At 36.3% G+C, this 22,265-nt stretch overlaps 1 protein-coding gene across 4 annotated transcripts in view; it reads right to left on the bottom strand.

The window, feature by feature from the left end:
• TTLL7 (tubulin tyrosine ligase like 7) overlaps positions 1–22,265 on the bottom strand; it is a 65,972-nt gene that overhangs the window by 9,520 nt on the left and 34,187 nt on the right. For all 4 annotated transcript variants that reach the window (XR_010722469.1, XM_066192570.1, XM_066192568.1 and 1 more), the window contains exons 10-19: positions 19,343–19,437; positions 18,555–18,702; positions 18,399–18,472; positions 15,350–15,485; positions 14,464–14,550; positions 10,023–10,218; positions 9,048–9,328; positions 6,006–6,140; positions 4,241–4,321; positions 359–519 (exon numbers count right to left, since the gene is read on the bottom strand). Coding sequence is in view for 3 of the 4 variants with exons in the window: in XM_066192570.1 (XP_066048667.1) it covers positions 359–519; positions 4,241–4,321; positions 6,006–6,140; positions 9,048–9,328; positions 10,023–10,218; positions 14,464–14,550; positions 15,350–15,485; positions 18,399–18,472; positions 18,555–18,702; positions 19,343–19,437 (1,394 nt within the window). In the remaining variant the exon portion in view is untranslated. The remainder of the gene's footprint in view (positions 1–358; positions 520–4,240; positions 4,322–6,005; positions 6,141–9,047; positions 9,329–10,022; positions 10,219–14,463; positions 14,551–15,349; positions 15,486–18,398; positions 18,473–18,554; positions 18,703–19,342; positions 19,438–22,265) is intronic.

The raw sequence follows: 22,265 nt of genomic DNA, 5'->3' as shown, positions 1-22,265 counted from the left end.
GAGTCTGGAGCACAGATAAATACAAAGATTTCTGTTGATGGCAGGTCCACCTTTGACACTGTGGTCTGGCCTAAAAATCATGCACCATCCAGTAAAAGAATTAGGCTGAAATATTTTGAATATTAGATTTTTTTCTCTTAGATTATTATATTTGTAAATACATTACTAAATGTTTTATTCCATTTCTGAAAAGGTTGGCCTTGATTGCTAGGTTTAATTCTACTACATATCTTACGGTGCTTTTAAAACAAGCTCAATGTATTACATTGTTCTTGTGAATGAAAATGAGCAACAAAGTATGCCAGCATTGATTGTAATTGTGAAGTTATGAAGAAGAAGAAAAGAAAAATCGGCTTACCCTGAATTACAGAAACAGTTCCACAGGCCTTGACCATGGCTCCAAAGTAAGCGATTAAATACACGGTTAAAAAGACGGTAGAGATGTAGATTTTCAATGTCTGGAGCTTTCCAGACATGCTGTAGAACTGCACGGACACTTGTCCTGACTATATCCAAAACCTAGGAAAGAGCATTCCAAGTAAATCAAAGACATTTTGCAAAACTGGAACCCAACTGATGGCTGCTGCCCTGTACACATACAGACAGCTATCTCTATACATGTGACTGCATACCTGTACTTTCCTACAGAGGTCTGGGGTTCATTTCTGTGCATTCATAAGCTAACTTTTATTATATGTTCTTTCTGTTAGTAACATTTCGTAAAGTCAAATCAAAGTATTTTATTTTTATTACCAAAAAGTTCATTTCTGTTTTTTCAGTCTGTTTGGTACTAGTTCATTTAAATGACAGAAAGGGTAAAAAGAAACAAAATGAACACAATAAAGACTAGAAGCAACTTAATTCACCCAAGTATTGTACATCTCCTTTTCCCACTCCCTTGTAAAATACCATCTATTTTATAAAGAACTAAAATGTTCTGAAAAACTACAAACTGCCTTTGGTTTAATGTCTGTTTAAGCTCAGTGTTACCCTGGATCAAACCATATTAGTGTCCCTGGCAGGAGACAGTGTAATGAAATCAGTAAGAAAATAATCAGCAAGATTTTCAAAATAGAAACACTTACAGACACGCCATGGATTTATTACATACGGACTACATTTAAATGCAAGAGCATAAAGACTGAACTGCATTCAGTATAGTGCTAGACAGCTGCACATCCAACTTATCAGAGTCCTGGACACACCTTTGCACATCCCACTGAACTGGGGCATGGAAGGAAGGTGGGATTCAGTGTGCCTGCTTTTAAATATCTGGACGTTCTCTTAACTCAGTCCTCTATGTTCCCTTCATAATCCCTGGAGAGAATCAGACCCCAGAGTGTCTTGGATTCTGTCTATTTAGATACTATCAGTAAGTCTGGGAATAGTTTTGTGACCAAAGTTGTATTTAGGCTCCATATTGACACTCTGGACAGTGTAAAATCTGTCCTACAAAAAAGCCTATGGTGCATGTAAACTATCATCAAAAATGCCATGAAATTTCCTTTAAAAGAAACACCCTCACTGCCTCTTTTGCATAACAGCATCTTCCAAAAAAACCAATCAGACTCAAGAGGAACAGATGGAGGTATTTGCAAGTTTGGTCTGAGATTTTATAAATCAGAAGGTACAATGCTTTCCTTGGAAACTTTCAGATATGTAGAACAAACATATCATGGTTCTCAAAAGGTGAAAGAGATTTAGTAGAACAGTAAAGTGTGGAAGAATTGTGTGGAATTGCAATTTTTAGGTCGTTCATAACAAACTGTTGTTTATAAATTGTCTTGACAATGAAAGAAACAAATTTCAAATAAACAAAATGCTTGCAATAGCACAATGAAGCTCTGTAGTATGCCTAATGGGCAGAAAATCTATAGATACCTAATAATGAGAGCCTTGATGAAATATGTTTTGTCCATGTTATTTAAATTCTTTTTGAAGACTTGGGATTAGTCTGCATGCACAGGTCTTGCAGCAATTTCATGCACACAATAACCCAAAATACAATACTGTCCTCTCTGTTGGGAATCTTCATGAATGCAGGTGTCTAATGCACTAAAACCCACACCCATGGCCCATTCCTCCCAAAGAGTGAGATAGAAAGAGTAAGATATTGAAATCTAAGGATGCTGATCTTTGTTCGTGACAGCAGGAGCTAAACCCAGGTTTTGGACTGTCCCATGCCTGTGGAAGAGGCCCAGACTTTCAGACACTTCCTTAGCACCATTAGCCTTCATGCTTCTCAGCCCTTTTCCTTGTGTCTCACCTGTCCAAGGCATTCCCACACACGGCTGCTATCTGTGGTCAAACACACACCTGAAACAAGTTAGTCCCTAAAGGACATTAAGGTTCAGCCCTACATTTCTTGGTAATGTTTCACTGACTAATAGTATCTCCCTGTGTGAAAAAGAACAATTCCACCCTGTGTAGACTCTCTCACTAGTCCAAAAGACATAAGCTAAGAGCAACGATGCCAGTGTAGAGTTTTTTCTTTTACTGTAGTACCTGGAGTTGAAGAAAACTAAGAACTGAACATCTTAGAGCAAGCCACAGGCTGCCAGGTACTCTGAAAAAAAAATCTTTCTTCCTGTTTTTACTGTGCTGATATTGCCAATATGCCAGAGCAGGAAATGTGCCGGTTAATTGTCCTAAATTTGCAAACATGGCAAAAAAAATCATCCATTTAAGAAAAGAGACAAGGCATTGCAGAAGGAAGGGCTGGAACTTCATGAAACCTACATCTTCATTTTTCTAAGTTAATTTCCCTAGCTTGCCTTCATCTTTCTGTTTAATTTACATCATTTACTTTAACAAAACAAATTATCTAGGTATAACAGAACAAGATGTTATAAAAGGGTATATTCAAAACCCTCTGGTAACCATCAAAACACTTTAAAAGAAATTATGTAAAGTGATGCAACATGAAGCAGCCATAACTCCTCCCATACCAAAATCTGTTTGTATTGAAAGTCTTAGAGGTTAAATTTATTTTTAACATGAATTGACTTAATTGGTTTACTCTCAACTTACTTCTGAATGCCTCCTGTACCTGCACTGTAATGCCAGAATATTACACGCTAAGAATATAAGTGTAAGTTTAATTTTTCTGTATCATGTTGAATAATTGTTAAGCAAATACAGCTGTCAGGGATGAACATTGTGAAATCTAGCACATTGCACAGGTGTTTTCTTCTTGTGTGTTAGAATTTTCCAGTCAGTAAGAGTGAAGGGGACTGAGATTCTGTTTTATATTTCACAAAGTTGAGAAAGGTACCTTTGAGACAGATTCCTTACTTGCATAAATATTCTCCTCCTTGCTCATTTCTCCTTCACCCACCTCATTGGAATATAAAACATACTTCTTTCAAATCAACAAAAGACATTTGGCAGTCCTCAGCTGCAATGTCATTGTCAAAGTTAATCCGTTTTTATAAACTACCCTTCTAAGAATAACTATCTGATTGCTTGAAGGGATTGAGGTTAAAAGCAGTTAAAAAAAAAAGGCAAATCATTTCCAGTGCAAGCAAAGATGAAGGGATCACTAGTGCTTCAGGAATTATAAGTCTCCTAAAGTTGTAAAAGATGTCCTCTCAAGAAGAGCAAAAAGTCCACATTTCTGATTGTGCAGTTTTTGTAAGTAACAACCTGGCACATCAATCTCTGTCATGCTGACTTTGTACATGTGCCCTTGGTTTAACAAGACTGCCAGTCAAATAAAGGGCAGAACCACCCTCTACTGGAGGCTTTCTAAAATAACGCTTAAAGGAGAAAACTCTTTGCCTGGTAGGTCCATTTTTTATTCAACATGATCTATTCTAATACTGTGGGTCAAATACTCGAACAGCCAAGAGCAGTATCACTACCTCTAATGGAGGTTTAATATGCCTGGTCTGAAACTGCTGACTGGTGTAGCCCTTATCAATCAAATCTGCTGAGTGAATACCCATCTAAGAATGTTATGTAAAACTTAGGTATTTAAGCACTAATCATTTCTTAGCTTTTTTTTTCAGCAGACTAGTTTTTTGAGCAATTGATTTTTAACTTATAATCCAGAACAATCATGCTTCTCCAAATATAGAGCAACATAATGTCCTATAATAGAATTAATGCATATCTATGTTAGTACCAATAGCCAGTATTTTGGCATCTCAAGTCATTCCCAGCTACTGCTAAACACCACCAGAAATACTGCTATGCATCTACTTTAGACGACCTTCTGAAAATGGAATATGTCACTTACTTTTCGTTGCTTTGCTGAATCCAGTTTTACCAACCAATAGGATGACACTTTAGTTTTATGATACTTCCAATTATCCATAATCTGTGGTCATTGTAAAACACAAGAAAAAAATACACATTAAAACAACTGAACACTGGTCTTTCATTCGCGAGCATTCCTAATGCTTAAAAACGTGAGCATCTTAAAGACCACTGTGAGAAGTTTTCTCTAAAAGAAATAGCAAAATATTTGCAAATTTATGTGGGGCAACATTTGCAAAAGTCTCTGATGCTTTAGTTTAATAATACCCTCTTTTCTACCCAATTCTGAGAATCATGCACTACAAAGCAGTTAGAAAGTTGTCTTGACTGACTCAGCTCAGGTTTTTTGAGAGTAGGAAGTTCAATAACGCATAACTGCTGATCTATTTAAATAGTGAGGGGTTTTGCTGCATATGGGACATTAGACATACCTGGAAATCATCCTTTCTATAAATAATCATATACGAACTGCAACACTCTCCTTCCACAAAAATCTAAGTGCTACCAAAGTATTTCAAGCTGCAAACATACATTTTTATTCTCATTTTGCTATTTTATCTTTCTACTCTTCTCCAGACCTTCAACAAGTCCTGTCTTCCAAGCACTTGTTTTCCTCCGTGATGAACTATCTCCCATCAGGAGTTGGCTGTGGCCAGATGAATTTTAAGAGTTCTGCCACAGGAAGGTGCAGGGCTCCCCAGGCTGGCACTGAGTGAGGAAGCACAGCCAGATGGAGCCCTTGCAACCCCTCACAGAGAACTGCACACACTTAGGGCATCAGGGACAACATTTAATGAAGCATTTTAGTTCTGCTTCTGAGGAGCCCAATCTGCTGGTTGTGAATACTCTCTTCCCTCATCACCAAATCAACCATCATTACAGAATTCCTTTCCACTCCAATGTAGCTGCAGAGATTACTAGAAATATAATCAACATTCTGGAAGCTCACAGATCTCGGGACATTTCTGGCCAGATGAATCAGATGAATTTCAACACATCAGGGACTGTGCTCACTACATCAGAGCACAGGTGTTAATTTGAATCCTTTCATTTTTCTTCTAAACTGAGGACATCTATCTTTATTTTTTTCTTTTCCATCCTGTTAGCTTCTTTGCATTAAATATTTACAAGGTATTTAGACAGTATGCAATTTCTACTTATATACACTAATATTAAGTATTGGGGTTTAATTGACCTTTAGTTTAGCATTGTTTCACATGTCTTTGATACCAAACTATAAGGCTCAGGACCACACTAGATGTGAGAAAGGCTAATTTGGAAGACTACAAGAGCCAAAAAGCATGTTACTGGTGCTCTTTATGACCCTCAAACTTCCATTCTGCCTGTAGCATACCATTCTGAGTTCTCTAGTATGCCTGCTTGAGAGCAAGTTAAACAGGTCAGGATCTGTTTTAACAATATCAGATGAAATATGAATTGTAACATTCTTCTTGGCTTACTTAAAAGTTTGAACTTTCTCTACAATGAAAAACTGAATTTTCCTAACCCTCCTGATTATTTCTCATATATTTTATAAGGACATAGGAATGTTTTCAGTGCTGCTCTTTTAAGGTCAGAAAGCATGCAAAGCTCCAAACTTTCAAATTCTTTTGAGTTATCCTGAGTGCTGGAAGTTTTAGGGCCACAGGAGCTAATGAATCATAGATTGAGCTTTTTACTTTCCTTCATTTCAGTAGCCTAAACAGTGTCTAGCCTGTTCTTCTTTCTTATTTATAGATACTTACATCTTCTATAATTAATTCCGATTCTTCATTTGTTTTTCCTGGGAACTTGACTCTCAAGTCATTGATAAGGAGAAGAGTCTCTTTTGTCAAAGCAAGTTCTTGCTCTTTTGTTTTCTGTTGCAGCAAAGACTCACTCTAAAAGCCAACATGAAGCAGAGGAAAACATTTCAAGCGTTCCATTAGATCACATTACAAAGATGTTTGCTTGACAAAAAAATTCTAGAGTAACATAAAATATATTATTAAAGTACATAGATATATTATCTAATACAGAACTAATATATATCACATACATTAATGCATCACCATTACTTAGAGTTGTCAAGAAATCCAAGAAAAACAGTTTAAATCTAAGTTTGTTTGAAATAGAATAAACAAACATATATTCCATATTTATGGTGCCCACAATTTAAAGTATAAATTTGAAATTGAGATAACAGTTTGAATTTAAATTCAACATAATGAAAAATATTATTAGTCATAAAAAGCATCCTTTCAGTTCCTGACTTCAACAATTTAACATAAACTGGTAATATATCACAGGGCCAAGATTTCAGGAAGCATTAAAAAGGACACTTTTCTCCTTCTTTAGTCAGTAAGGGGTCTGACAGTGCTTTCAGTTGTCCAGAGTTTTATTTGAAGTATCGGTGCTTTTTACACCAACACTGATCTGAACCCCAGCAGTGTCTGCAGAGGACCATCTCTGGAGTATTTGGGGGTCTTCTTTAAAACATGACCCACTAGTTAGATGTGTTTCTGATCCTCTTTCTTTACTTTCACATACTTTTGCATTTCTATGTTTGCAAGACCAAGTCAGTTTAATTTTAATGTTTTTCAAGAGTGAAATTCAACATTTTTAGGCACTTCTAATCTTTGTATCCTGTAACAACTACAATACTTAAGGATATTTTTATTTGAGTGATAAATATTTTCAAGCACAAAAAAATACTTTAGTATTTGATACATGTTAAAGCAGCTGAAATAATAAGATAGCAAATATTTTCAAATCCATTTTTGTTTATAACTCTTATAAGAATATGTCTGTAATTCCCAACCATAAATGACTTATTTAAAAATTTGTTTCCCTACGTTTAGAACATTTGGATCTCAGCAGACTCCAAAAATGGCAGTGTACTGCTCTTTTCTTGCCCAGAGGATAGATAAACTAACACTTTATCATGCACAAATGATTTCTTCTTACTAAGTCACAGTTTATCAATTTTAACGTTATTCTAGCAGTAATATATATGATATTATTCTTAGTTGCAAAAATAATTATGAACAGAGTTCCATTCAGAACACAGTGCTAAATTATAAGTAGTTCTTATCCATTCTGTAAGTAATTTTATTCACATCATTTTTAGGAAGCATGACCTAAGCTCTATCACCCAAAGTAATTGTTCCACACATCAAGATCATTTCTGTGGTGGAGCTTTCTCAATGAAAAAGAGAGTATGCTTTCTTACTAATGTTAATTTAAGTGAGTAGCCCATTTTTAACATCAGATGGTAAGAGACTGCTTTTAATCTTTCAGTAATTTGTATTTGATATAAAGTTAATGTGAATAGAAAAATCCATATTAGCACTGTCTCATTAAACTCTCAGAGTACATTGTGATGATAAAAGGGTACTTTTTAAACTTGAGATAGCTAATGCGATAAAAAAATACCTTTAACACGTTGTTGTGAAGACACAATCTTAATGTCTTTCCAATTCTATTAGCTGACTTTAAAGATGGAAAACCATGTTAAGGAGTATTTCACAAGATGTCAGCACACTATTTTAAAAGGATCCTTTTTCATCATTTAGACAAAGCCTCACAGGCAAAACAGACAATGAGCATTCTACCGGATAAAAATGATGATTAGAGATAGTAAATACTATGAAGCAAGTTAATTAGCATTACAAAAGGATTTCTCACAATCAAAGCTCACCACAATATAGAGAGGCAGCAAATACGGGTTAAAAGTGCCAATTTGTTTTCCCTCATCTCTGCACAAATTTGGGTGATGAAATATATAGGTCAGGCAGCAAAGCACGAATGGAAATGCTCTGGCACCAGCAGGCAATGCAATCCTGAATGAGGCTGGGGATTGATCCCTGCAAACACTGTCCAGGGATAAGTGAATATGGATGCCATCATGCCAACGCAAAAGAATAAATGACTGGGCTGTGAAGGAGATATCAAAGAGGAGGACAATCGGCTAACAAAATGAAAAAATTTACATGATCCAGAAGTACATTGTGAAAGTACAACTAATCACACAAATTCTAAACAATTAAAAGTTTTTAATCTGATCTATTAATTATTTGGGCCGGTTGCTTGTTCGTCTCAAGGAGCGGGTTCAAATGAAAGATACTTCTTTTTTAAAAGAGAATGGCTTCTGAGTCAGTTACTGCAGTGCAAATCCCAAAGACCACGAGCAGTGTATAAATTTTCAGTTGTTCACTTTGGAAGTAGAGCTCTACTGCAGTGGTATTGCAGCATATGCAAAAGAGGTCCAGTAGGTTGAAAATTAATCTTACCTTTTCTACAATGGACAGCCATACAAAGACTTACTAGTGTTTTATTCTGGCACAGTGTAGTTGCACTTGGACTATACACTGGGTTTGAAATCTGGATGCATTTTTTTTAAAATGACTGTAAAGATTTGGAAAGTAGGTACAGCCTTACATCAGAACCAGCAGCCCCCAAACAAATCAGAGAAAATTTTTAAGAGAGGTAATGATCCTTTCTATCTTCAAAAGCCTATTTAGGAGTGAAGCTTTCCCATTCACAAAGAGAAGGTTTCTCATTCGCTTGAGATTCCCATTTCCACAAAATGTAACATCTGTGGTGATGCACCACAAACACTGAGACATCACAGCTGGCACTCATCCCATAGCACATACAGGTCTAGAGATCTTATATGCTCGAGTGTCTGTCAAAATAATCTTGACTACAGCACCTCAAGTTTTCTGATTGCAAAAATTACTAATGTGTTTATTGAGTTTTAGAGAAAAATGGAACACATTTTGAATGCAAGTGCTGTGTTAACTCACCCCTGAAGAGTTCATAGTTCCCAAGGTGGCTGTCTGAGAGAATCTGGCTGAAGATGGGCTACGACTTAAAGAGTGAGACCTGTTCACTGAGGATGTTCTCTGCATTTGGAGAGAGGCTTTGGCTGAAAACGGGCGCTGCTCAGCTCCCTGGGACTGCATAGTGAGTATGGATATGGAACGAGGGCAGCTCACAGAACGCCTTATTGGGCCTGTGGATGATGTGGGGGACGAATATGATGGAGACTTTACATTTTTATTTGAAGGTTTGCAGTTCATTCTACCTGCAGACAGAGCAAATGAATGATCTTATTATTTCCTTAATACCTATTTTTCAGTCTTTGTAACTAAACATACATGATCAATGTGAGCACAGATGTACTACAATGTGTGTTGACTAACAGCTATGTATATAGAAGTCAGTTGTGTCAGATCCCAATAATACAGAATTTACATAATTATAGGAAAATTTACTCCTTCCTCAAATTCAGCTTTAACCAGGCAGACTCCAATCCACTATAACAAGCATGAGATTTATGAGAGAGGGCATGAGCTCTTTAGGTCAAAATGTATGTGACTTCTGTGTGTGGTTTCCTGACTAAGGATATGGAAACAGGAGAGAAAATTTGCTCAATGGATCCCATATTTGCAGATCCAGTATCTCTCATTTGCTACGGCATAGTTACACCATTTTTTAATTCAGTTTTCAGCCAAATAAATGCTGCTATGAAAAGTAAAATTTTAGAAGCAGCATTATACATATGCAACTACATTATAAAGTTTTCTGAGACAATACACCACTAAACAAAAAATAACATGGTATATTTATTAATTTAGAAAACATTGTCAAGAAACTGAAACTAGCAAACCACTGCTTAACCCTGAGATACAAAGTTGACACATTCTAAAAGACTGAAGAATTTAATAGAATTCATCGTCAATGCCAGACTTCCTTGGAAAAATGATGATTTAACTTACCTGATCGTTCCAAAGATTTATATTTATTTTCTTCAAGATCATATGAAACTTTTTTCTCTTTTTTTTCATTGTGATCTTCCTTTTCAGTTTCTTCTCCCGATTCTGACACACTGCTACCACTATCACAGCTACTGTCACTGCTGTAGTTCTTAGGTTTCCTTACAGAATGTGCACTTTCTGGCATTGAACACAAGGGCTAAAAAACAAAAAAGAAAAAGCACCCAAGAAATTGAATCCCAAAGAAACAGCCAGCTATCACACTAGATCCCGGATTCAGGCAGGTTCGGGCAGTATTTGCACAGCTATAAACCCTCCCAAATTAGAGTGGAAGTTTGTCCTAAATTTTAGAATAATTGCTTAAATATTTCATTAAATTCATTCCACTGTAATTCTAATCTTTGTCACATGAAGAGCAGCATAATATGTAAGGGGGGGGGAATTATTTTAAGTGTGAATTGCACTACCAAATATATTGAATTATGGTTTGAAATCATAAATCAATTGATGCAGAATACCATTTACAATCAGTTCAGGTTCCTCACTGATATTTGCAGTAACAATGATCAACATGAAGTAGAAAGATACTTCAGGGAACTTTGGCTGTTTTACTTCTACAAAGAAATTGATTAATCCACATCCTGCAGAGAGCAGAAACCAAAGAATACATAGCAAGCTGTGCTGGGGGTTCTTGGTGCCTCATATGCACATGGGATTCAGTGTCATTAGCTAATTAATCCAGTGCTATTACCAAGGATACTGCAAGACAAAAACCAAAAAGGTGGAGACAGAGAAACTGATCCAAGAATAGAAACTACACTTGAAAATTTTTCGTCTTCCATCTACCATCAATCAGACACAAAAAATGCAGTATCTTTCATTACATCTGTTCTCCTAAGTAGGCTTATGTGCTCACCTTTTTTTCCTACACACTTTCTTTCCAGTCACCCTCAGTTATAAGAAGCTATGCTGATGGCCTCATCTACTTAATGGGTTGCAATTAAAGCCCAGATTAAACAAAAAAAAATCATAATTTCTGGACATACTTTGAGTCAAAGTGAAAAAGAACTCTCCGGAAGAATTTAAATTTTCCTAAGGTCTTAGCATAATGTAATGCACCTAGATTTATTATGAGGGTAACAGGAAAAAGCCCCCAAACCTCCTGTTGCTGCAGGATACACTTTATAGCTAAATAGATGCTACCTAAACTTCTATTTCAGACAAGGAAGGGAAGGGATTTCTGCTACTAATAGTATGTTTATGCCATCCCAAGCTGTCAGACCAGATAAGGAGAAGTTAGAGAAGAATATTGCATTGAAGAGAGCCCTGACAATTGTTGTTACACAAAGAATATGTTGATATATATCTGTCTGCCAAAGGGATAAAAGTAAGGTGCCTCAATACATACCACTTTATTAAAAATAGCTCTTCTTATCATGAAATGCTGTGTATGATGGAGACATATTGATCAGACATTCCTGAGGAGTTACACAAGGTATAACAAACATTTTCAATCACAGCTCTCAGGAGCTTTAAGATTGATCTTATTCTACTTATCATATACATGTTCCTCACACATTCTACAGTAAACAATATCAATTAACAAAGAAGAATAAAAAGAAAAACCAAAGAAATTACAAAGAATCAATAATGACAAATAATAGATGAATCTGGGTATAAACTGATCTCCTAAAGACATATCTGATTGCCTAGCACATCTAATCACTTTGATTTTACCCTTATGCTAACCCAGTTTTTCTATGATTAAACTCATCTGATCTTCTACCAAAAGAATTTAAATTAAAATTAATTTCTCATTTCCTCTACAATATCTGTTGTTTTAGTTCCTTAGTCCATTGTCCAGCACACAAGTAACCCTGACAGTGTGTAGGTGTCAGGAGCCCTCTAGAGGCTATAAATAAACTGGACATTTGCAGAATGCACTTCTCCATCGATGCGAAACTCAGCAATATTTTAAATGCAGGGAAAAAAATGCCTTCATTCTGTGAAATTGTTGATTGCTTTCTTCCTACACTGAGTTCCTAATCATGTTCAAATAAAAATAAGGCCGAAATTCTTAGCAAATATAGAATAATTGTTACACACAAAGCTTGTATTTATTTAAATGTACACAGCCCTCAACCTCTCCTATGTATAGATATATATGTGGAAACATAGACATTTATGTGTGTTTCTATGTATGGAGGAGCATGAGGAGGAAGACACCTCTCTCTCCTAACTATTCCAGTTGGTTTGTTAGTTTTCTGAGTCCTGACTGTTGGGTTTTTTTCAAGGAAGAGTGCAACCCAAGGCAATGCCTCTGACCTAAGAGTACCTTCTGTGAGCAGGCAGCCACTGAATTTAAGGGGAGACAGACTCCATGACCCATGACCTTCTCAAAGAACCTTTCATACTGGGTTGCAGGACATGAAAAGTATAGGTCCTGTGGTTGTTTTGTTGTTTTCTTGTTTTTTTTTCTATTAGATCCTGCATATGCAAATAGTTCTTTATTAATAGGACTTTATGGATACAAGATGAGGTTTACAGCTGGATTATTTCCTTATCTGACAGATTGACAGGCAATAGTACTTTCTACTGCCTCCCTCTTTCACCAAATTTCTGTATAGATATATATTTAGACATTGCATATCTCATAGCAGCCTCTTTATGAAGAGGTGGCCAATTAATTGCATGTGATTGGCCATATGCACCTTAACCCTTACAGGGAAGAGGTGATGCTCTTTTGGAAAAAAATACCAGGACCATCTGCATGGGCATCTGTATTTCAAAGGGAGCACACAGGACATTATGCAACCAGGGAAATCTCTGGTTACATGGGTTCACTATAGGCAAGGTTTAAATGACTGAGACATGTATTGGGACCATAAAAAAGATGCAGGGATATGAATCCTGTGTAGCATGAAGCATGCACAGTGCAAGGAAAAGAAACAGTCTCCCTGGATTACCTAGTTTCATTGTTTTCTGTTTTGATTTCATCAATTTTAGAGGGGGAAAAAAAGGAAATTTTGGTCATAAGCAATTTTTATAGCAATTGCCTGCTATAAAAGAAGACCATGGCATATCATCTTACTCAAATTAATCGAAATTCATCTTAAAACTAATTGAGAGAGGCTTCTCAATTTGGGCTTAGTACCCTATTAATGTTTAATTAAATGTTACAGCCTCCAGCCTGGGAATGCCTTGTGAGCAAGGAGTATAGAGGTAGAATAGAACAAATCAGCGTGCATATAGGCAACCAGATAGATGTTCTCCAAGGATTGCTGGGAAAAGACAGGCTTCTGGAAAAAGGGAAAAATGTGACTGAGATGTTAAATTTGAATAACTGACCCCATGTTAAAGAACTGAAAACAAAATTTTAAAGAAAAGAATCTCTGTAAGAACATGGACTGAGTGTTCTGCTAGGGTGGACTGGGGTTTTTTCTCTTGTTTAAATGAATCCACTGCTGTTAAAGCACGAGTGCACAAAATCCCCATATTTTAATGAGGTCCCTGCAAATCTATCTTAATACCAGATTGGGCATGTAGATCCTCTTTCCAGAATGCATGCCTGTAATAAGATGCAGCTCCTTGGATTCTTGCACATATTTAAAGTGCCTCTTGAAGCTCAGAACAATTGTCAGCATTCATTTTGTACAGATATCCACAGATTTGTACACCATGTCATCAGAAACATAAAATGCTGTAAAAAAGTTTACATGCATCCATAAACAAATCCATCAAAGGTCAGAACAGAGAAGTAGGCTCTTCTAAGCAGACTTGACCTAAAATGTTTACAGGACATAAAAAACATACTTATTCTAGCCAAGCTAAAACTATTTATCTTTACTGCCTTAGAGATATGCAGTTTATTTAAGGCAAAGACTCACATGAACAATGCACACAAGCAGAAAGCATTAAGCTAAAAATAATATAGATTCACATTAAAAGCAGATTTTGAATAAAAAACGGGTTCCAAGATATACTGCACAACCCTCTTAGCAAGGGAGCAAGCTACAGATATATCAAAATTATAATTAATTCTTTGACTTTCCATAGCGACTTTTATCTCATGATCTCAAAAATCCTAATTTTGGCACTAATCAATTAGACATGAAAGCATTCTTTTGAGATCCAACATTGATATAAAAATCCTTTGACACACTGAAATCAATCTCTCATACAACAGTTGTTGCCATGCATGGCAATTCCTCCAAATGGTTTAGGGAGGGAAAGAAGGATCACATACCCCTTAAAATTTAATGGGATTTTATGGACAAATGGGAGTGATGCCTCTATTATACTTTAAAAACAAAACAAAACAAAACAATGGTAATCTGAGGAAGAAAACTTCCAACAGGATCAGCCAACTAAATTCCTCACTTAAAATTCTCAGAAAACCTGTCGATAGAGTGAAATAAAAAATTCGTATCCAACAGTCAAATACCTTAGGTCCTCGCTGCCTGGTGCATTTTCCCATTAGCTTTTCATCATCTATTTCACATTGCTCCAGAAGATCCAAAATGTCCTCCTCCTAGAAATGGGAATTTCATTACTATTAATTCAAAGCAGGACATACCTTGTCCTTCAAAAATTCAAGCAGATAGTGGTAGAAATTTGAAATTACTCTGATTACTAATTCCTGAAATAGGACTGTGAATTCCTTCACAGGAGGAAATACAAATATTTCTTCCCATGTATGCATCTCCCCTTGCAAGCAACATCAAATCAAGTTTTAACAGCTTTTAAAAATAAAAGTCTGAAGAAAGGATTGAACAAAGATTCCTGTAAAACTGCTGGATGACGCCGACTACAAAGATGCAAAATTATTTCTCAGATTTCAAATTATATCATGTTAGCTGGTTATTAATATAGCTGTTTTCCTACTGCCTCTGACTAAATAAGTAGGCAAATCAGGTAAAATTTTTGGATGCCTTAAATCCTTAAACTAGCAGAGCTGGTTTTAGGACATCTCTTGTTCCAGTCCATACAAGTGGGTGAATAGGCTGGGAACATTACTGGAGGAAGAAGGATGCAATTACTAGCTCAAAAGCAGTTTCTGCCAACCTTTGGTTTGGCCAGGGGTAAGGCTGAGGATCAGGGATATGATAAAGTAGCTTAAAGTCATCTAGCCTGTCTCCACCCTGGGTCCACTGCAGTTCATCCAGATTCAAGGATCTGGCCCACAAGCTGCACAAAGAATAATAAGATCATGGAACATTATCAAATGCTATTTATTAGCCATCATACATGATTATAGTGAAACTAATCCATGAGGTCATGAATTCAAAGATAAGTAACTCCTAAAACCACTACTCGGTGTACTTCAGTACCTTCATTCTTTTTAAGGGGTTATTCATTTCCCGCTGAAGGGAAGCTGCTCTTCCAGCAAGAAACGTCTGGAAAGCGGTGGCTAACAAACTCTCATACTTTTCAAGTAATGTCTTATCATCAGGAGGGTAAATTCGCCTGAAAAAGGAAAAAAGGAAGAGTTTAAGATAGAAGCCGAGGTATTCATCACACAGAAGTAATGTCACTAATACACAGTCTCTTTTTTAACATGTACGCATCCCATCTCCAATAATTATATATCAAACCACAAAACATAAGCTGTGAACATTGCTCTCTAAATCTACTTTTAATTCAGTGAACACATTCATGTTTAAACCAGCAATTAGCCACTCAAAACAAATACCATGTAGGTCATTCCAGAGGTATACCAAAACCCAGTTTTGCAGTGCTCAGAAATTTCACTGGGCATCAGTGATGCATACAGGTGTGAATGATTCTTGAAATAGTAACAAAATACTGTATGTCAAATTCAGAGCCACAAGATAATTTCTATTAGCAATAAAAGGGCACAAAACAATTTGTATTAGCAATCAAAGGACACATAACAGTGAAAATCTGAACAATAGCTTTGATCCCATGGGCAGGATATGAATTAAAGATTGAGTATGTACTGCACTTGAATGCTAAATCCTCCAAAAAATTAACAGGAAGAAAAAGCCCTGGTACACAGATATATATGGTGACTGATTTTCCATTAGAGCTGCTATGTCATTATTCTCTAAAATCACAGGTAAGGAGATTATGACAATATCAGAAGCAGGACTTGGTGATTTATTCATGTTCATCAAGCAACAATGGGCTTTGAAGAAAACCACCTCAATCCATCTGCCATGAATACCTGAAACACAGCCAGAAATATGGCTAAGATGGAAGACTAACTTCTAATGTTTTGTAAGGAGTAATCTGTAAGTTAATTTTGCCTGCACTGTGCAAGGCATGGACACTATTTATAGAGTGCATGACATTATGTGACTTTTATGTATTTGTGAGTCTTTTCTAAACTTTTTACGAGTTTCTTTTTTGTCTTGTTCTTCCTTTTCAGCCATTTTCTCCTTGAAAAGGTATCTATCATGAGGATTTTGTTGAAATTAATAAAAGGATGATTTGATACCAGTAGCCTCAGGACAATTCTAGAACAAAATGAAAATGCTTCCAGTTTGCATTAAGCACCTAAAAGGAGATTTAGGCACTAATTTAGTTTCAGTCAACAGCATTTAATGGTGTTGATTCTACTGCAGAAAAAGTGCCATAGAAGAATGTTTTAAAGAAAGAGTAATATTCTTAATGTATTTAGAAATAGATTGCAGCTAAAGGCCATTTCAAAGCCATCCCTTCCAATTCCTCATGATTTCATAGGAGCTCAGAAGTGTGGCTCCTACTTCAGCTGCCCCTGCACTCCCACTGGAGCCTGCTGTGCTTGCAGACAGACATGGACTAAGCCAATTGCTGAGCTGATATCCACAGATTAAACCCAAACCTCCTGAGTCCTGAGGTTTCTCTGGATTTTTATTCAGAGTGCAATATTAATCCATTCAGCAATACTAGCACCCAAGATTTCCATAATTCTATGTCGATGTCTGACACAAGCTAGTCCTGCTCTACAGAGGAGTAGCACATGGAGAAAACACTGCATAACACTCAGATAAAATTCCACTTCTTCTCTAGCCAAAATTACTTTCCTTCTCATCTTCTGCTGGTCCTTCAGCCTTTTCTCAAAGACATGGTAATAAAAAACCACAAAGCTGTTCTACCTTTTTACAAGTGCACATTCCTCATGAAGTGACACTTTACTTTTTCCTGAGGATAAAAACTTCTGTTTTTTTACTGATTTACATTACCCCAAAAGCTAAATAAAGAGAACATGTGTCTGATTTTCAGTCAAGAACTGAATAAGCAACTTAAAATGTGATCAGTTAATAAGCTAGACGTTTAAGTTAGCAAAAAAGAAAAATGTATTAAAGCATCACAGCACTTCTCTTTCTTTTACTAGCATCAAAACAACCACTTTATCACTTCATTGTGCATCTAGAGGGGTTTTTTTACTTACTAGTTGAGCTCCACGCATCAAGAAAATATGCAATTAAAGGTTACAAAGACAGACTCTTTGTAAGCAAAATGTTAAGTCACCAAAATGTGAATTTCCCAGAAACATCTATCTGTTTAAGTGAGAATTTTACTGGGAATTTAGAACATCTGCTCAAAAAAAGGCATCAATGAAGAACAGCAATAAAGGCATTCTGACTAGTTCACAGTAAAATATGTGAACTTAGACCTCTCACAACCTGGATGAATCTTATAAAGAGTAGGCAAATATTCCCATGATCTCTTGCTAGCCATTCTCTGCTCCCTTTCACCCAATATTCCTAGGTCATGTTTTCAATTGTCAATGAAGCAAATACCAAGAAATAACAATAAAAACATCACAAAACAAAATTTTTGTTTTCTGGTTCATGCCTGTTGTAACTGACAATGTAAAGCTCTCTTTTGAACATATTTTACCAAGGAATCTGAAGGTACTTACATATCAGCCTACCAAGATCCAAAATCAAAGTGCAAAAATACAAATAAATTATTTCAAATGCCACCCCATTCAAAATGATGGAAGCACGCATAAAGTTTCTGAAATTTGGGCAAGCCTCAGGGATACAATTCAAATATGATATTTTTACAGAGAATAATCATACTGCATCCCCTGCCACCAAGATAGGAATGATCATATGTTATTAGAGAACAGGTCCATAACAACAATCATGATTCTTGGTACACTAAATGTGAAAAATCATGTCTTTCAAGCAAATATCTTCCACAAACAATAGGGTGACTGATGTCATATAAATTCCTAAGTGCATGAAAAAAACTGGAATCAAGAAAAGAACCATCTGAAAAAAGATACCTGATGTACATGTATATATTTTCTATAAATGCCTACACATTTTTGGCAGAAAATTATCATCTACCACAAATACCTGTTTCCACTGTTCCTAAAGAATACACTGACTACTTCCTACTAATACAGTCAAAAACATTCACCTGTAGTTCCCCATGTGTCTATTTTCATGCTCCTCTTTGGAAATCTGTTTACGTACTTGTGCAAGTCTTTCCTTCTACAAATCAAGAAAGTAAGACAATTAAAACAAAAGAGAGTATAAACCATGAGCAAGAAACAGCACTTTTTTCCCTTCCTACCAGTTCTTGTTTTCTCCTTTCCAGTGTGTGGCGCTGCTTCTCCCAGTCTGAGGAACCTGGCAACAGTTTTTTCACTGGCCCTTGGCCATACAGTCTTTTTTGAGCCTCAGCCTTCTGTTGGGCTAAATTTCTCCTTTTATCACTTGTCCTGAAACACAGATGATATTAAGAAATGTCAATTCAATGCAGCCGAAATGAGATGCACTCACATATCAAGTACATAATCTGTATTTTCCAGTCAGTCATGTGTTTATCATATAAAATTATAATTGAAACACTCATTAAGATTTTTTTTAATAATAACTTTCATAGCTATAATATTTTCAGTTTTAGGGCTACTGTGTTGACTCTCTGCTATAATTTAACATACAAACATGATTGTATTTATTTTCCTGAGGTGTAGAATTTTTTCCACATATCTCAGCAGCAAAGTTTTACTCTAGAGGGGTATGGCTTTTGACTGAATGTGAACTATCACTCAAGGCGATTTCCTTTATGGCCACATACCCCATGACTGCACAAATATGCCAGCTTCAAGATGTGTTTGAAAAATTTTTTTAAAAGTACAAAAATTACTATTACCATTCATTTTTGCAAGTACATACACATGAAGAAAAATTAAATTTAGATTAATTTCTATAGCAAAACTGAAAGCAAGGGAAATATTTACAGTTTGAAAATATGAAGGTGGAAAAAGGGTTTTTCATTTTCTCTGAGTCCAATTAAAATTTAAAAAAAAATCAAAGCAACAGAAATAGAGCCAGACTGAAGAAAAGAGGACAAGGTACCGTATGTTGAGAAGCTTTAATGCATTTAACAGAACACCTTTTTTTACATCATAGTCTATTTTTTGATCCGTTCCAAAGCTTGGGGCACGATTAATCTGAAAAAAAGAGAGACACAGAAGACTCAGGAATGTTGAGGTTCACTGGGAACACACCTATTGTAAAAGCCTTTGTGGAATTGGCTCTTTCAAATACAGAGAGATTAAGAGAATACATGTTGAGAAGTTCTTTTCCAGATGTATATTTTTTAAATAGAGTACTGAGTGTCACAGATACTGGGAGCTGGGAAATGTACCCTTTCAGTCACCAGGTTATCCAGACATTTACAGTGAACACCATTTAAGTTCTGCCACTGTGATTTCAGTCTAATCTACTCTTGGTTGCTGCCACCAGAAAAAATTCACCACACAAAGTGCTGTTAAACACATCATAACAGATGATGTGCCATGCCATGATGGTCCAGCACAGAAAGAGTTAAATTCTTTCCTAGTTTCCAGTCTTTAAAGTCTTTTCCAGTATTTAAAGAAACTTTAAATATTACTCTAGAAAGTAACAACTATACAAGGACAGAAAGCAGAAAGAGGCTCTAATCCAAACTCCTCTTAAGCATATTTAAATAACTTTTCAGATACACTTGACAGCAACACATAGAGATCAAAGTTATTGAATCAGTACATAGTGTGAAAACATAAGATAATTAACAGTCTCAGCAACAAAAAGCTTATAAGCTAAGTACAAGATAAGAGATTAAAAATGGTACCATAAATACAGTGAAACAAGGAAAATGCAACTGGGAATCTCATAGTGAGACTAAATCATATGCTTGACAGCCAGGAGCCTCAACCAGCCATCCCATAACCCTGACAAGCTCTAGACTCCGTGCAGAACCTCAGTTTTCAGGAAGATTTGAGGAGGAATAATGATTTATTCTAGGAATTCTTTCCAGACTGGTATAAAAATTTATACTTGAGTAATGGGTGCTAATGGCAAGCAGGAATCTCATCCTGAGAGTGAATGAGCAGCGCTGGTTACAGAAGGGACAGATTAAAAAGAGCTTCAGAAGTGAAAGCCCCACACAAATCAGAAGTGGGATAGAGTTTGCATGCCCAAAGCAGAAGGCAAAAGCAGTTTATTTTATTTTAGCACTTTATATTAGAGAATCTTAGAGCCTGTACAGCTGTGGGACAGAACTATTGTGGCTGCTGTGCCACCCAGTGTCCTGTTGCTGAGTTCCAGCTGCCCCATCATAACTGACAGCGACCTTTCAGCTTTGGAAATCAACTCCTTTGCTGCTTTTGCAGACAGACTGGCAAAGTGAGCAGTGAGATCTGATGTTGAAAGAAAAATCTTGAAAATTTGTCCGAAATAGTGAAAAGATTTATACATATTTTTTTTTTGAAGACTTTCACCCAAATATTTAACTGACCAACCTCTTTAGACTGACCTGTTCATCTACTGTCACATCACATAGAAGACGATAAATACAGTTGTGCTGACTAATCTGTAAGACTGTGGCATTGTGATCTTGAAAACGTACTAGTGATATGCCACAATAGATACTCATAATAACTGGTTACCAAACCATTGTCTATGCATCTGTCAGCTGGGAGATGGTTATTTAGAGTTCAGTGACCCGAGAACCAGGACATGCACAACTAGGTTGTGTTAATATAACATCAGTAATTTTATCAGCAAGGCATATCTTGAAGATTGTTGTCATAATCAGGGTTGTATGAGGGACCCCAGAAGTACAAGCAAATGATTGCAAAGGCCTTGAAAATCCAGACACTGATGCCAGTGGCCAAACTGTGCTCACTACAGGATTGCAACCTTGTAAATTAGATAATATTGGATCTAGAGGTAACGAAGAAAGCACATGGCATGATTCCAGGAGATGTAAAAGACTTGTGGTAAAACTTGGAGACAATGTGGAATTGCTGGCCAAAACATGAACAGTGGATGGGGGGAGCAAAGTGAAATTAAGAGCAAAGACAAATAAAACTTCAACACCAACAGTCTGTTCTTCCTGGTTAAGAGCGTAAGACACTGAAAACCACCTGCCCATCTCTTTTTGGAGAAGTAGACTTTTCCTACCCCATGGTGGCCTCTGAACTTACAGGGGTACAGACAGGGCAAACATAATACAAGAGAAACAAGTAGATGCCAGAAAGTTTGTGTATGTGAACTTCAACTACTTCATTAATAGGAATTAGCAATAATTGCTTGGTTTAAGATGTTCACATTCATTTCACCTGGATTGATAACTATGTTTTGAACAGATTTTCCTAGCTTAGTGACACTAAATAATGAATTTCTGAATATGTATTTAAGGTTTCTTTTGCCTTGCCCACGTAAATCACAAGGGAAGTTAGGCACCCTACACCTGGGGAAGTTATTAAAATGCATGTTATCTTTTTCTCCAATGATCACAACTTTGTGATCCTAACTGAATATAATGAGGGTGAACAGGGCTAGACTCCATCTAAGAACTTCAATGTTATGATTTTTTTTTTTAACATAAAATAAACTAACTTGGAAATTTTGGTCAAAAAGTAAAACTGGATTTCCTGGGAATTGAAGGGAGATCTAGGTCATTGTTGCTATTCAGAAAGGATGGAAGCTGCACAGATCCTTGCCAGCAACGTTTGGTGCCACAAGATGGCAATCATGCATTTCCCACAACATACACTACAGTAGAAGGTTCCGGAAGTTCAGTAGCATCAAGGAGCAGGAGAGTTACAATGCATCAAGGCAATATAAACAAAAGTCAAGTCAGGAAGCAGAGTCATTATAATATGTTGCACAATTTATTTCTTTTAATAGTTTCTCAAGCTATCTTTATAACAGAAAAGCTACATAAGGGATGGAAACATGAAACTAATCATCCTAATCCTATTTTGGCAATTTTCCCATAACGCTGGGAACA

The sequence above is a fragment of the Chamaea fasciata genome, unplaced genomic scaffold, assembly GCF_029207755.1.
Source record: "Chamaea fasciata isolate MVZ Bird 193981 ecotype frontalis unplaced genomic scaffold, bChaFas1.0.hap1 SCAF_10, whole genome shotgun sequence".
NCBI lineage: Eukaryota > Metazoa > Chordata > Aves > Passeriformes > Sylviidae > Chamaea > Chamaea fasciata.
The sequence above is the reverse complement of the archived record's forward strand: the minus strand, read 5'-3'. Positions and strand labels throughout refer to the sequence as shown.